Here is a 15,279-nt window from a genome sequence, read left to right as displayed (position 1 = left end):
ATCAGGCTGATCTTCTATGAAAGGGATGAGTTTTAAGGAGGTGCGCAAAAGAGATTCTTCTAAATTATGTGTTTTAAAGGTCCCTGTCAGTTTGGCAGCTACATGCCATCTTTCCATTACTGACCCCTTGACATCCCCGTAGTTTTCTGCTCAGTAACTATCAAATGGCCTTTGGAAGTCAAGCAAGGTTGAGAGTCCAGATTAAGGATTTCTACCTTGAGGCAGATAATGGCAATTTCATTAAAACCAAACAAAATCTTGAATCCATCAGTGAGCACATCCTCCCAGAGAGCACCCCAAGCTATGAATGCTAGGTGAGTAAGTTGGAGTTAGAGAGAAATAGGCGTGTATTCTCTTATTCTAGAGAATGTGTTCAAAAGTTCACAGAGTCATACCTCTGACAATTACTTTTCTGATCAGGCATATCCATTTATCTCCTCCATGTGAAAGTGGTTAGAGTTAATATATATGCTTCTAGCCTCTTTCTTATAGTACATCCTGGAATCTTTCAGACATTATTTGTTTGATGTAACAACCCAGATAAGTCAAGTATTGCCTTGTCAAAAGTTCACAGGCTATTGTTTCCATGTTTTTGATGAGGAAACTGACTCACAAGAAAACAGAAAAGGACCTTTAACTTCATCTTCTATATAGAGGTAGCTGAACCACCAGTATCCAAATAGATCCAATTCTCCCTGGTTTTTAAAAAATGTGCTAACCAGTCAAAAGTTTGACTTTATTTCTTCAGCTAGTCATTTTCCTCTTTCACCGCAATGGGAGCAGAAGGGAAAGAATTTGTGCCTCTGCCCCTTTGGTGGGGGAATAAAGTCACAATCCGCTGGTACTTGCCTGGAAGGCCCATATAAGAAGGGAGTCTCATCCCTGAATCAAGCAATTAATTAATTGAAGAACACAAAGAGAACTTGTCATTGGAGAATTGTTAGTACTTGTATGAACTGAACAGTGTTGCTTCCTGGAAGCTCAGTTGGGGATGATTATCTTACATTGTTTGAAGTAAGGGGTGATTTTTTTCCATTGTCATTTCTTTGATGAGTGAGTTGTCTTTCATTACAGGTGGAGAGAGACTTTGAAAGAGAATACGGAAAACTCCAGCAGTAAGTGATCAACTCCAGGAGATGGAGGTGGAAGGGCTCCAAAGGGAAGAGAGAGCACTATTTTGTTTAATTTCTGTAGTTGAAACATTTGTTTGATGCTCTGTTAGTGACTTGGAGACCACCCCCATTAGTATATTGTCAGGGCAACTCAGTTCATTAAACTGTCAGATCCCTATGTTCCTCAGTCTTCACATCATCTAGGGAAGCTTTGTAGAATGAGTGATTGTTTAGTTTAGGTTGAAAAATCTCAATAGCAAGTACACCTCTATTCTCCAGCAACATCCTAGAGAAGGTTAGATTTAGGAACCAAAAGAAACTCATGGGAACTTGTTCTTTTTGTCTCCTTTGCAGGCTGGAGGATCAGACCAAGAAGCTACAGAAAGACCTGAAGAAGAGCACCGATGCTGACCTAGGTAGGTAGTACCACTCCACATTGCTAGAGGCCAAGAGGTAGAGGGTAGTGAATGTAGCAGAGAATAAAAGGTTTCTCTCCCATGGTACCCCCAGTCTACCCAGTAAATGCTGACTGACATTTGGCCCCAGGTTAACCATTCCTTATCAGTAAAAAGTTACTACTCTCACCCAAACTCTCCAACTTCCAGAACTTCTCAGGGGGGCCTCTTTGAACTTCTGTGCATTGTTGGGCTTGACACTGGGTTTGATGAACTCAAAGCAAAGATTTTTTGCTTTAAAGTAGATAGGAATATCCACATTGGATTTTCGGCTAATAATGTCTCTAACATCTTGGAATTTAACCTACTTTCCTCTCTCCTTTCCATAGGAAAAATGTGGCCCTCTTTTGGGTCCTTGCAGATTTGAACTTTGACAAAAGCTACATACAATAGGTCCCCTGGGAAGTAGGTGATTTATTTTTCAGGAGCAAAGAGATATCTCAGAAAGTAGATTTGAGAAGGACAGAGGAAAAGGAGTGGCATTTGGACTAAAATATGTAGTTCTATGACAGGCTGAAGACTGGCTTAACATTGCCCTGTATTTAATTCATTTACTAAAGATTCCAAAAGGTCTGAGAGGGTCTCATTTGTGCGCAAATTAACAGGGGTCCTAGAGAGGAGGATCTCTTACTGAATCTTTTTTTTTTTTAAACCTCTTACCTTCTGTCTTGAAATCAATACTAAGTATTGGTTCCAAGGCAGAAAAGTAATAAGGGCTAGTCAGTTAGGGTTAAGTGATTTGTCAAGAGTTCCTAGCCAGGAAGTGTCCAAAGTCAGATTTGAACCCAGGACCTCCCATCTCCAGGCCTGACTCTCTTCCACTGAGCCTAATTACCTAACTGCCCCCAAGAGTCACTCTTGAAAGAAGAGAAATTCTGTACTAGAGTTCTTGCATTTAAAAACAAACAACTTATAGATAATTAGCATTGTCATGAGACTGTTCTTCATTGAACAGAGGAACATGCCAGAAGTCTGTATCTACTCATTGAGGCTCCTCTCCCAGAGAGCCCCATCCAACTCATACATACAGTTTTTTCCTCCATAAATGGCAGGAGAAACACTAAGGAGACTAGTTTCCTAATCAATAAATTGATAGACTTGGTCTAGATGATCTCCCAGATGCTTTCTCACTCTTACATTCTTTGACCCTATCATTTTGTGACCAGAAGATTTCAGGGAAAGGGAGAGTTGATAAGTAGTAAGTTTTAGTAAGTCTTTTTTTTGTGAGCCAGGCTGACTCCTGTGGCTTGTTGGCAGCATTTTCTGAAACAGCACCCAGGCTTCCCAGTTGTATGGCCCTTGTTAGCCATTCATCTCTCTGATGAAACTGAATGAGTATTCCAACTTGGATTGCCCCTATTGTACCTCTGTCCATATCATGAGACACAAGAGAGGAAGTAGTTCATATCAGGTCCTACGGAGAGCCAAGAGAATTAGAAATCCAGGCCTGTCTTACTCCTCAGGCTTCACTTACTAAAGAATTCATTAGTATTATGAGACCATTTTTCATGGAACGGAGAAGAGCATGCTGGGAGTCTGTAGGGAGTGGTCAGTGGCAGCTGCTCATTGGGGCTCACTCCACCCTTGTAAGATATGTCCTTCAGAGTTTTAGGCAGCTCTCCAGGCATTCCCATCAGGGTCCCTTGGATTTAGGGTGCCTTCTACAGCCTGCCAACTCCAGGCATTCCTGAGAAAGGCAGACCAAATCCAACCTTGTGTGAGCAGAGTCCGTCATTTTCCTCCTCTTCAAGGGCAATGTGGACTACTGGTACCACTCTGTAGAGCTCACCCTCTCCTCCCCAGAAGGATAGTATTTATGTATTATGCAATTCAGTTCTACAGTATCAGATACCTTCAATATGACCTTGGTAGACTTTGATCTTTTGGTGGGGTTCTGAGTGGAACACAGAATATATTTTAATCACTTAAAACTGCATTAAAGGGTCAGCTGGGTAGCTCAATGGATTGAGAGTCAGTCCTAGAGACGGGAGGTCCTAGGTTCAAATATGGCCTTAGACACTTCCTAGCTGTGTGACCCTGGGCAAGTTACTTGACCCCCCATTGCCTAGCCCTTGCCACTCTTCTGCCTTGGAACCAATACACAGTATTGATTCCAAGATGGAAGGGAAGGGTTTAAAAAAAAAAAAACATTGCATTAACACTTTTGGAATATTTTTCTTGTCACAGGCTTTTTAGCATACATCATAAGAGCTAAAAAACAATTACTTATGCATAGGGATTCCACATCCTATTAAGGATAATAATAACAACCACAATAATAATCAATACTACCTAACATTTATAGAGTATTTTAAGGTTTACAGAGTGCTTTACATATATCATCTTATTTCATCCTAATAATGAGCTGCAAAAAACAAGATACTACTTCCTCCAAAACAATAGCAGAAACAGAAGTGCTGATATAAACTGACTTTGTCTGTTGGTAGATCTCTTGATTTATGCCAGGAAAATTCACACTGTGTTAATCCAAACTATTTGGATTAGTCCATACTCAATTCATAACTCATTCCTAGCCTCTATTTTGGTTTCAGCCAAGGAAAAGTTGACATAGAAAATGCTGGATCTTAAAAATAAGTCAACTTAGTTGAAATTAGCTTTTTCCTTTTCTCACTTCATTTCCTTTTTTCTTTGCCTTTTTCAGCATCAAAGGTTAGGACAGAGGACAGGTGAGGATTAGAGGTGAAGGGAAGATCTGGAGAATTATACATTATAGAGGCTTCCTGGTACAGTAGAAATAATATGGAACTGTTTCTAAGTGACTCTCCTACTCATTTACCCTGTGATTTGGGAGAATAATGTCACCTCTCTGTGCCTCAATTTTCTTATCTATAAAATGGAGATAATAATACTTTTCCTGTCTCCCTCAAACTATTGTAAGAAAGCATTTTGTGAACATTAGAGAACTAAATAAATATGAATTCTTTTTTTTGTTTGGGAAATTTCTTTGTAAATCATTTGTGGAACATCATACAAATGCCAAGCTGTATTATAATCTTGTAGGGGATTGGCTGAGATTGGATGAAATGCCCGAAATACATGTACTTCTTTCACTGGATCTGTGATTCAAGGTTTCCATTCTTTCCTGGATGTTAGCCTTAGTGAATTTTCATCACTGAAATAAAGACTCTTTATTCCTCAAGTAAAGAACTTTAAAAATGGAGTGGTATTCAAGTTTACAGGTGCTGATCAACATTCCTTTTGACTATGTAGCCAATAAATCCAACAGTGTTGTTGGTGTATTTGTGTTAGCCACAGTGATAGCAGGCTCATACAGATAACCTCAGAATCCCAGAAGTAAATCATTGGCCTTATAGATTTAGCCCTCTGATTTAAAGGCAATAAAGGTAAAGAAAGCTACTAGCTATCCCCTAGTCCTGAAGTGATGGTCCCCTAATTAACTCCAAAGCCTAAACTTTGTTGGATCCCTCACAATCCTGAATTCTCTTCACCTCAGTTGAGAAAAACCTGAAAACTTGATCTCTCTTCTCACACAAAGATTATTATATACAGTTATCAATCAAGACTGGACCTTTGCCAGCCTTTAGAATTGAGAGCTACACTATATAGTCATCAAGACCCCACATCTCAGGTGACCTGACCCTGGGCTCTGTGAAGAATGAACCTTCACTTCCCCTTTCTAAGCAGTGGAAAGACAGTATATGTTAAGTCCTCGTCTTAAAGGGTTCATGATCTTTCTCAATAATGGTATGAGCTTTGTGCACCTTTTTCCTTACCTCTTATCTTCCTTTCCCCAGCCTAGAGCTGAGTGAGGAATTTTTTTTATCAAAAAAGCCAGGTTCAATTAAAAGGAATTCCAGTGTATCATCCATTGTATATGAAGGTGACCCACTGGCAAAAAGGAATTATTTCTAAAGAATTTTTCAAACAATATTAATACATTTGCCCTGATCAGCCATACACCATCAACCATCCTGTGCCCCCTCCTATTAACACCACATCTTTGAAAGTTAAAAGAGGTAGTCTGTGGCCTTTGGAGTGTGGCTAATTGGCCCATATGGAAATGTAATCTGACCTTGGCTTGGTTGGCATCCTGTTCTAACCAGCCTAACTAGTTGGCCTCAGATCCCACCAAGGAAAGCTTTATATGTAAAGTGGTGACATTATGAGCAGATGCCTCACTCAACTTTTCCCAGTGGCTAATTGCCTAAGCAAAACTATTTGACTCCAAAGACTTAGCCACACAATAGCCTATAATTGTGGCGAAGAAGAGATTTTTCTCCCCCCTTAGAGATGTGGAAAAGTAGGAGTCAGAGAGTAGAGAAAAAATGGAAGAAAAATCTTGATGAGGACTATTTTGTTCTTAATGAAATAGTTCCTTTCAGGTCTTTTCTTATCTCTGTTTTGAACAGGAGTATTTTTGATTATATATCAATCAATCAGAAAGCATTTATTATGTGCTTAACTAATGTGCCAGGAACTGTGCTAAATGATATAAGATTGCAAAAGGTACTAAAAAATGCATATTATGTATCCTTCCCCAAATAAATTATGTTTTTATACATACATATATTTTTATATATTTCTCCCACAATTTCCCTTTAAAAATTTTTTTTTCCTCCATAGCTTTAACATTTCTTGGAATTTTACATCCCTGTTTTCCACCATACGTTGTATTGTTTTGTGTCCAAATAGCCCCCTTATGTAGATATCTCCAGTTCCAGGAACAAGAGAAATACAAAGTGGCCGTAGGCTTAGATTTATAGTCAACTCATAGATTCCATTTTTTACTTGACCATAGACTTGTGATAAGTGACTGCATTTTTTTTTAACCTTTGTTTCTCCCCTATCTACAAGATAGGGAGATGAACTCTGTACCTCTTAAAGAAAGCATATCTTAAAAGCACTTTGAATTCTCTATGACTTACTCTGAAGATATACTGTGGAATACTCTTGTTATTTTTTTCTGAGAAATACTTAGACCCTGTGCCAGGGAGTATGTAACAAACAGTAACTGAAAGTTTAATACCCATTCCCTATTGTCCATCCTGCCTGTCCCTTAGAGAATTTATTTTTTAAACCTGTATAGATTTAAAAATAGTAGGGGACGAAGACCTACAAGTGCTATTTTCACAGCCCTGTTCCTGGCAGCTTTTAATAAAGGATATGGACATTCTGTCCTTTCATAGAATTTCCTCATAGATTAATTGAACTGAAAGAACTTTCTGAATCCTTTGCCATTAGACCCAATCCATACTATATCATACCAAATGAGTATTCCATTCATTAAATTCCTCAAAGAAAGTTCTACAAATTTAAGACAGTGTTGTATGATAAAACTTAGTATGGTAACACATTTTCAGAGTTTATTCACATCAGTTATCTCTGTTCATACTATGAAGTGGGATAATGTGTTTTTATTTTATAGGTGAAGAAATAGCCCAACTGAGGTCAAGTGATTTCCCAAGGTCAAGAGAGGGACTAAAGACTATATCTCTTGATTCCTAATTCTATTCACTTTTGAATGGTGACCTGAAATAGTCACCATTTTAACAACTATTCACTTTCCCTGAGGAAGAGTGCATTTTGTTCTAGAAATGCATCAAGCTTTAGCTATAATTTACCTATAAGAGGGTGACTGGGATAGTGTAGTTCTGTGAAAGCCATGTCATAGAAGTAATTGAACTAAATGCGCTTAGCTTGGAGAACTAAATAACTGTATTTTAGTGTTAACACATGAAATGAATTACTTAGACTTCTCTTTTATGACTTCATATATTAGAACTGGGACTAATGAATCAATATAAGGGTTTATTTTATTTATTTATTTTGTGTATATAAATTACAGGGTCAATATAAGGAAGAATTTCCCCAAACAAAACTGTCCAAAATTGCTGTATGAAACAAACATTTCTCTATCACTGGAGGTGTCCAAATAGAAACTAGTGAACATTTATCAGACATGTTGTTTATTATCACTCAAGAGTCTTTGAGAATCTGTGGCCTTTACAAATGAAAACATTGGAGAAATAAGTGTTGGTTGGATTCTAGCCTATGCTGGGAGAATCCAAGTAACCTGTGTGATGCCAGCTTTCATCCAAGGCCATTGCAAATCATATGTAAGGATAATGAAAAGAACTCTGGATTTGGAGTCAGGAGATTTTGATTTGAGTTAGCTATATAATGTGAGGCAAGTCAGTTAACCTCTCTGATCCTGTTACTTCATCATTGCTATACTACTTGCTTTTTGAGGCATTGTCAGGATCCAAAGATGTAAGTTACTTTGTTATATGAAAAACAATATCTAGATCCTAGCCTATCTCTTCTTGCCCATCTCATTCCTGGCAAATTAGCCCCCCAGATATGTGGGCAGTAAGATTTGAAATGTTAATGTAAAAGTGGTCATTATCATCTGGACTGTAGAAAGATAAAGGCTTAAAATAACCTTGTTCTCTAGCCTTCCATTCAACCTCTAAGCTTTCCCTTCCCACAGCCATGTCCAAATCAGCTGTGAAGATCTCTTCTGATCTCCTCTCCAACCCACTTTGTGAGCAAGACCAGGAATTTTTAAATTTGGTGACCGCGCTAGATACAGCCATGAAACGGATGGATGCCTTTAACCAAGAAAAGGTGATAAGGACTTTTGCAGCCAAGAACATTGGTTCCTTTTCCTCTCTTCTCATGTCTTCTTTTAAACCACTGGGCAGTTCTTATGGAATCCATAGCAGACCCCATTTCTCATTTCTATTCACCCTGCCCTCTCACGATTCTCCCATATTGTATGATTGCCCTAAAATGTTTCTTATTATTTGTCAGGCTTGGCACTAAGGGGGTTCCTCCTGCAGTTCTCACAGCCTCAGAGACCACTGAACTGATGACCATTTGAGGTGCCAAATTAAATCAGTGTTCAGGCCAACATCAGTATCTGTAATGTCATGACTGATGCCATTTACAGTGCCACATTTGACCCTCAGAATGGTCTATCTAGTTTTATCCAATAATAGATAAGAAATAGTCCTTGTCTGAACCCAGTGGATTCTCTGTGGCTGCCCACACCAAGTTGCCATCTTCTGTCTCATATATGACTAGCATTCCTTTTTCATTCAATTCAGCCAGTACTTATTAAGCACCTATTATACATAAAGTACTGTGCTAGATCCTAGGCATAGACACAAACAAGGACCATCCATGTCCTCTTCATTGAGCATCATCAGAAGCCTTGGGGAGTGGCAGGCCAGTAGAAGGTATAGGAACATGGAGAATGTAAAGCATCTCCTCTCTCTGCAGACCTTCTGATCTCTTTGGCCATAGCTTCAGAGTTTGGTCACAGGAAGTAGAAACAGAAAACCTGTGCAGCCATGTTGCCACCCAGAATCTGACCCCATTGTGTTTTATTTTTGGCAGGTAAACCAGATCCAAAAGACAGTGATTGAGCCCTTAAAAAAGTGAGTAGCAGCCATCCTTGAAGACTGACAGTCTTAGAACTGTGCTGGGAATATATGCTTCAAAAGGGGAAAACTGAAGTGGGGTTGGCAGTGGGCAAGGAATGAGCTGAGCAGTCTAACAGAAGCTTGAGGACCAAATTGAGCTACTATGGGACAATCTGAGAAGGTTATAAGCCCTGTGATTCCCCCCAAAAGTTCTGGTCCTTCTTGTGCCACTTCTTGGCCTTGCAGAAACCCAAGGCAGCTAAGCCTCTACTTGCCATTATAAACTTGGTCATTCTGCTCTTTTCCTTTTGCTACTTGCCCAAGATCCAGTAGGGCCTGAACCTGCCAAATTAAGCTAGCAGAGATCTTGGCTGGCCCTCAGTGGAGGTGCAGGAGGCCTTTCATCTCTGGTCAGGAGTGGAAGAACAGCTGCCTAGAGTATTGTACTTTTGAAATAAGGGAGCGGCTGGGCAGAGGGGTTGGGGGAGGAGTAGCAGCATGATTGTTTGACTGGGAAGGCCCCGTAATTCATGACCCATCAGGCTCATAAATTCTGCAGTGGGATCCATCTGCTATGTTGGGAGTGTCTCCAGCTGATGATCAGAGAGACAGACTTGCTCTCTAGGTCCCTGAAGTTAAGGGGGGAAAAGTAGGTGTGGGGGTGGCAGGAGACAGGAAAGCTGCCTTGAAGCTCCCACCTCACTTCATCTTCTTCTCTGGCCTCTCCCAAACTGGCTTTGACCTAGAAAGGATCCAGGCTCCAGTTCAACAGCTGCACATTATTACTTCTTCTATGGTGGTCCCTTGCAGTTGACTCATCTGAGACCTGGATAAGCAGGATCTGCTCAATTATCATTAAGGTTGGATCAGGGACCCCAAAATTAGACAAGAGAAAACAGTTTTTGATCTTCTAACCCGTTGTATTTGGGAAATCATAAACCATCCATCCTTGCCTAGGCCCAGGAAATAGGTTTAAGAAGACATTCTTCTAAATCCTGGAAGGGGTTCTTTGTGACTTTTCCTGATCACCAGCTTTTCTAGGAAATGATTTAAATGTGTTTCAAAGCAGTGACTTATAATTCAGAGCAGTTTCTCTCCACTACCAAAAGTTAATCACTTTCCCTGCCTCGTAGTCTTCCCTTAGTCCAAAAATCCAGGATAAGATGAGGAAGCAAGATATATTGTTTGGGTCTATTATTGAGAGGCCCATGGAATGACAAGAATCAGACATCTGTACTGGTCAGGAAGCCAGTATCTTAATCAATCAGGCAGCTCTGTGGTTTGGCACCCCAGCCTCCTGAGATGAGACTTCACAGGAAGAAGGCGGGTGGGCAGCAGAGCAGTCCCTACCCTTGGGCAATCTTTTGGACATTAGGAGTCATATCCCCAGAGACCCTGCTCCACTAAGGATGAGATAGTTGAATTATGCACATGACATCTGAGCTGGCATGTAGCCAGTTCAGTAGGACATGGGGCCCGGCAAATCTAGGCAAGAAAAGCCAGCCTTGGGAGCTTTGACTCAATTTCACACGAACCAAGCAGCCTTGAAATCCAATCCCTGACCCTGGCTTTTGTAGCTGGTGCCCAGCTGAGAGAAATCCTGGCTGCTTCCCACCACCATGGCAGCCCACCACCTGCCAGGAAAGTGGGCGAGTGACGGGGTGGAAGCTGAGATCTCCCTGGGCAGATCCGTTGACCTCCCCATGAGCCTGTAGACTAGCTCCTCACCCCTCCCCAGGAGACATGAAATCTCCTTGACCACATCAAACTAGTACTGGCTGCACCCTCTCTCCACCCTCCCCTCCTGCTTCCGTCTTGGTAGTGGGGAGCCTTCTGGGGACCCCAGGACCGGAAGCAGGAAACAGCAGCTTTCCTGTCCTCCCCTAATGAAGAACATGGCCACATGGCTGCCCCCTCACAGCCTCCTTCCCACCTCCGGGGGGCTCGGCCTCTAATCTCCCATTCTCTGAGCTGGGTGTTCTGCTCCTCCGGGCTCCAGTCGGATTGGGATGCTTTTAATTTCCCTTTCCTGGTGGGTGGAAGATCCCGGTTGTGTGGGCACAGATTGAGGAATGGCAGGCATTCCCCACCAGGGCCGGCTGCTCCCAACCCACCTCCCAGCCGGCCTCTCCCTCCCTCCTTCCCTTCCTTTCCCACATCCAGGGGAGGAAGTTTGTTAGCCAGCTCTGGGACAGGCAAGAGATGGGCAAAATAAAGAATCAACTTCTTGATGAGTACCTACTATGTGCAGTGTTATCCAGTAGTTACACTCCAACGAGAAAATAAAATATTGTAAAGATGAAAAATTAACCACCCTGAGGTGCCTGTGAGGCAGTAGGGTGTAGGAGAGCCCTGGGTGTGGAAGTCAAAAGATTCAAATTCTATTCACAGGGCCCGATAGCTACTATGTCTTTCTGGGGAGAGATGCCAGCATGAATGTTCTCTTGGACTATTGCTGAGAGGATGCTCAGGTGTTTGGAACCAGCCTGGTCCCACCATAGGATCGTCACTTTGGAATTTGGAGGTCATCCATTCCAGTTCCCTTATTTTACAGATGAGGATGTACCCAGCCCACTCCCAAGGTGTTAAATTGCAGAGTCGAGATTCAAACCCAGGTTCTCTGTCTCCATATCCAGTGTGCTTTCCCTTGTATCCCACTGCCCTGCAAACCTGTGTTCTCACTAACTGCAGAAGACCAGTTTTGAGGTTTCCTGCTTTCAAACCAACTCCTTTTGCAACACCATGGTTATTTATATTGCCCACAACTTGGGAGTTGGTGAAGGCTGTTCCATCTCCTATAAATAGAGAGTAGAGAGGTGGGGGCTGAGTGGGCTAGTATTGAGAGCCAGGAATTTTTGATTCCTGGTCCCACCACTGACTTATCAGATGCCTTGGTTTAAGCTGTGCCCCCTCCCTAGCCCTTCCCCAGTTTCTACACTTCAAGGAAGGTGTGAAATCAACCCCCAAAGGGAACACCAAAGTTGAATGAATCCATATGAATGGAAATTTATTAGTGATTAGTCTATAGTGAGCCATGGAAAATCTCGGACAAAAGAAGAGTTGGGAAGAGTCTCAGAAGTATTGATCATTTCTTGTTGCCGAACAGTTAGTATCCCATCACATAGGTTCTTGATTCTCCAGGTCTACCATTGCTTGGCCACACTGGGAGCAAACTGTACATTCCCCACTCAGTTCATCTTAGATTCCCAGGATAAAGTCCTGGCTGCCATCTTGACTTTGTACCCACCTACCTCACCCATGGCATCCTGATTTGGCATGGAGACATCAATTTTAGGGGGCAAAATTAGCATCATGAAAAAGAAATGACTACCAGGTTAGTGGGTTGACTTATATGGAAATGGCTGAGATAATTCTTAAGATGAGAACTTCTGGGTTTATATGGGCACTTACACTCCCTTTCCCTGCTCTTAAAAATGGGTGTTGGGGGCAGCTGGGTAGCTCAGTAGATTGAGAGCCAGGCCTAGAGACAGGAGGTCCTAGGTTCAAACCTGGCCTCAGACACTTCCCAGCTGTGTGACCCTGGGCAAGTCACTTGACCCCCATTGCCTAGCCCTTACCACTCTTCTGCCTTGGAGCCAATACACAGTATTGACTCCAAGACAGAAGGTAAGGGTTAAAAAAAAATATGGGCGTTAATGCCCCTAGGCCACTGGAGTTGTGTGACCATAGCGTTGGAAAATGAGTGATGCTATAGGATAAATTTTAGAGGAGAGGTGGGATATACTGTTGGAGCAGGGAGCTAGTGCTCCCTAAGGCAGGGACTATTAACTGCTTCCTTACTAGACTGGCCTCTTCTACTCTCAGGATAAGAGCAACTCACATTCCTACAGGATTTTAAGGTTTTATAAATCTGGGAGGCAGCTAGTGTATGTGTTGTTGTTTTTTTTTTTAAACAAAGGTTCAGAAGGTGAAGTGATTGACTTACGCAGGATCACAAAGCAGAGTTTTGGTAGCTAGGTTTTAAAATAGATTTTCCCCTGAATCCAAATCCAACAAGTGCCCTTTCTATTATTGTACCATAACACCACTCCTGATCCTGAGACCACTGAGTGCCTACTTCTTTCAGAGTGTTTTCACATTGCATTATATCTTCCAAGGGATACCCTCACTTTTCTGAAGTAGTGGAATGGAAAATAGGCTTGCAAGGAGAGCACAAAAGGAGCCACTCAAGAGCTCACTTGCCTATGCCCCATTCTTATTCTGACTTCATTTATGTGATCACAACCACCAGAGAGTGTCAGAGAGCAGGAGCCCTGGAACTGAGGGAAGCTGTAGAACTAAAACCTTTCCAGTGGGGTGATTCTAATGACTTACTCTCCAGTGGGAACACCTCAGTAGATTTCACAGCTCTGCCCACACCTCCTTCTGCAAACCACGTGTTTAGTCACTTGTCTGTCATAGTCCTCTCAGAGAGAGGGAGAGAAGGGGTGGGAAGAAATCTTCCCCTAACACCGTTTCATAGTAACAACCTTAGGTGCCAGTTCAGAAGTAATAAGACGAGCCTCTTCTAGATTGCATCCCATGGTGGCTATAATTTGGTTTTTAGAATCACTGAGTCACACTAGGCTTTGATGGTGCAGACTGGCAGAGGCCAGTATGACTTTGGCATTCCTCATTTAGTAAGGAAAACTCATTAGGGGCTGTTGCTATTGATCTAAAGATAATGGAACTTTTAAGACCTTGCTTCTAGAATAAGCCCCAACCCTGGTTTACTTACTTCCATACTTAAACTATTTTTCATTTCATTGATGTGGATACTCCCTCCCCCAACACTGATTATGATCCATCTGTAACTTTAGAGGATGGTCTTCAAGGTTTGCTATGGCCACCCACAGGCCAAAGAGCCTCTCTCTATTTAACTAGATTGTCCCTTAGCTGCCCAATCTGCAGCTTCTTACTGTACCTTTCAGAAACCTCTCTAACTGGACAGGTCATGCCAGATCTTGGCCTCCTTTGCTGACATAATCAGGGTCACTTACACACACACACATACCCATGATGAAGCATCTGAGCAAGACTTTCAGGAGAGGAACATGGTTTATTCAGAAGAGTTTCTTTGTTTATGGAAGAGCCCCAGGTGAGCAAGTTGACCATTTTCATCTCTACCTCTGCTCAGCTTCAGTCTCTTCTTCCTTTGCCTGGATTTCAGACATCATTGGCTAGTTACTTTTTTTTTAACCCTTCTATCTTATATCAATACTTTGTATTGGTTCCAAGGCAGATTTGCACAGGGTCACCTAGCTAAGAAGTATCTGAGGCCAGATTTGAACCCAGCATCTCCCATTCTCCAGGCCTGGTTTTCTATCCACTGAGCCACCTGATTGTGTATTACTTAAACCCAAGTATGATGTTTTGTTAATTTTTTGTTTGCTTGAATGGTGATCATGTTCCCAAGTTTGGGGAAAACTTCAGCAACAAGTATAATTTGATCCTCATTATGTATTCAGTTGGATCCATATAGTTAACATGTTAGTGTTTGGGATCCAGAGCTGCTTATGAGGTCTGAGTGAAGAGCTGTGACCTCAAGAACTGCCTTTCTGGATTGCCCAAGGAAAGAAAACAATTTCTGCCCCCCTCTCTACTTAGCCTTTTAACATAAATATCCAAGGGGCATTTATTTAAAATGTTACAGGGGACTTTGGAGCAACAGCCCTGGGCTGCCAACTTTGAGATTTTCAGTTTAGAACAATCAGTAAATGGGTGTTTCCTTTACTATGACATGGCTAAAATTGACAGTTTATCCATGGTCCCAAAGCTCTGGGTTATGTCACCTATCTTAGTCACAGAGAAAATTCGTAGCCCTCAAAGTTGGTGTCTTTAAGGCAGGAGATAGGGGCAGCTGGGAGTCTCAATGATTCAAGAGCCAGGCCTAGAGACTGGAGGTCCAGGGTTCAAATGTGGCCTTAGACACTTACCAGCAGTGTGATCCTGGACAAGTCACTTAATACTCATTGCCTACTCCTTACCCCTTTTCTGCCTTAGAATCAATATATAGTATTGATTCTAAGGCAGAAGATAAGAGGTTTGGGTTTTTTTTTTTTAATAAATAATAAAACAAAAGATGGGAGATCCTGTAGACCTCTCTATAGGTGACTTCTCTAGAAAGTCATCTGAGTTAGGTTCATATTCTAGATTCTGGTCAGTCATGGATCTTGTTTTCCCCTAATTCTGTGTAGAGGAAAAGGCCTATAGAGCTTAAGTGATATGCTTACATTGTAGGGAAAAATAGGAATTCATACCCAGGCCCTCTCTGACCACAGCTCCAGAGCACTTTCTACCAGG

The 15,279-nt window shown here is 41.8% G+C and overlaps 1 protein-coding gene across 5 annotated transcripts in view; it reads left to right on the top strand.

The window, feature by feature from the left end:
* BIN3 (bridging integrator 3) overlaps positions 1-15,279 on the top strand; it is a 45,773-nt gene that overhangs the window by 23,997 nt on the left and 6,497 nt on the right. For 3 of the 5 annotated variants that reach the window (XM_007476484.3, XM_056813699.1, XM_007476485.3), the window contains exons 3-6: positions 1,075-1,115; positions 1,467-1,528; positions 8,040-8,176; positions 8,951-8,991. In XM_007476484.3, the coding sequence (XP_007476546.1) occupies positions 1,075-1,115; positions 1,467-1,528; positions 8,040-8,176; positions 8,951-8,991 (281 nt within the window). The remainder of the gene's footprint in view (positions 1-1,074; positions 1,116-1,466; positions 1,529-8,039; positions 8,177-8,950; positions 8,992-15,279) is intronic. The other 2 variants (XM_056813700.1, XM_056813701.1) reach the window with 1 other exon arrangement.

Source organism: Monodelphis domestica, chromosome 1 (genome assembly GCF_027887165.1).
Source record: "Monodelphis domestica isolate mMonDom1 chromosome 1, mMonDom1.pri, whole genome shotgun sequence".
NCBI classification, from domain to species: Eukaryota; Metazoa; Chordata; class Mammalia; order Didelphimorphia; family Didelphidae; genus Monodelphis; species Monodelphis domestica.
This window is presented reverse-complemented; position numbering and strand designations above follow the sequence as displayed.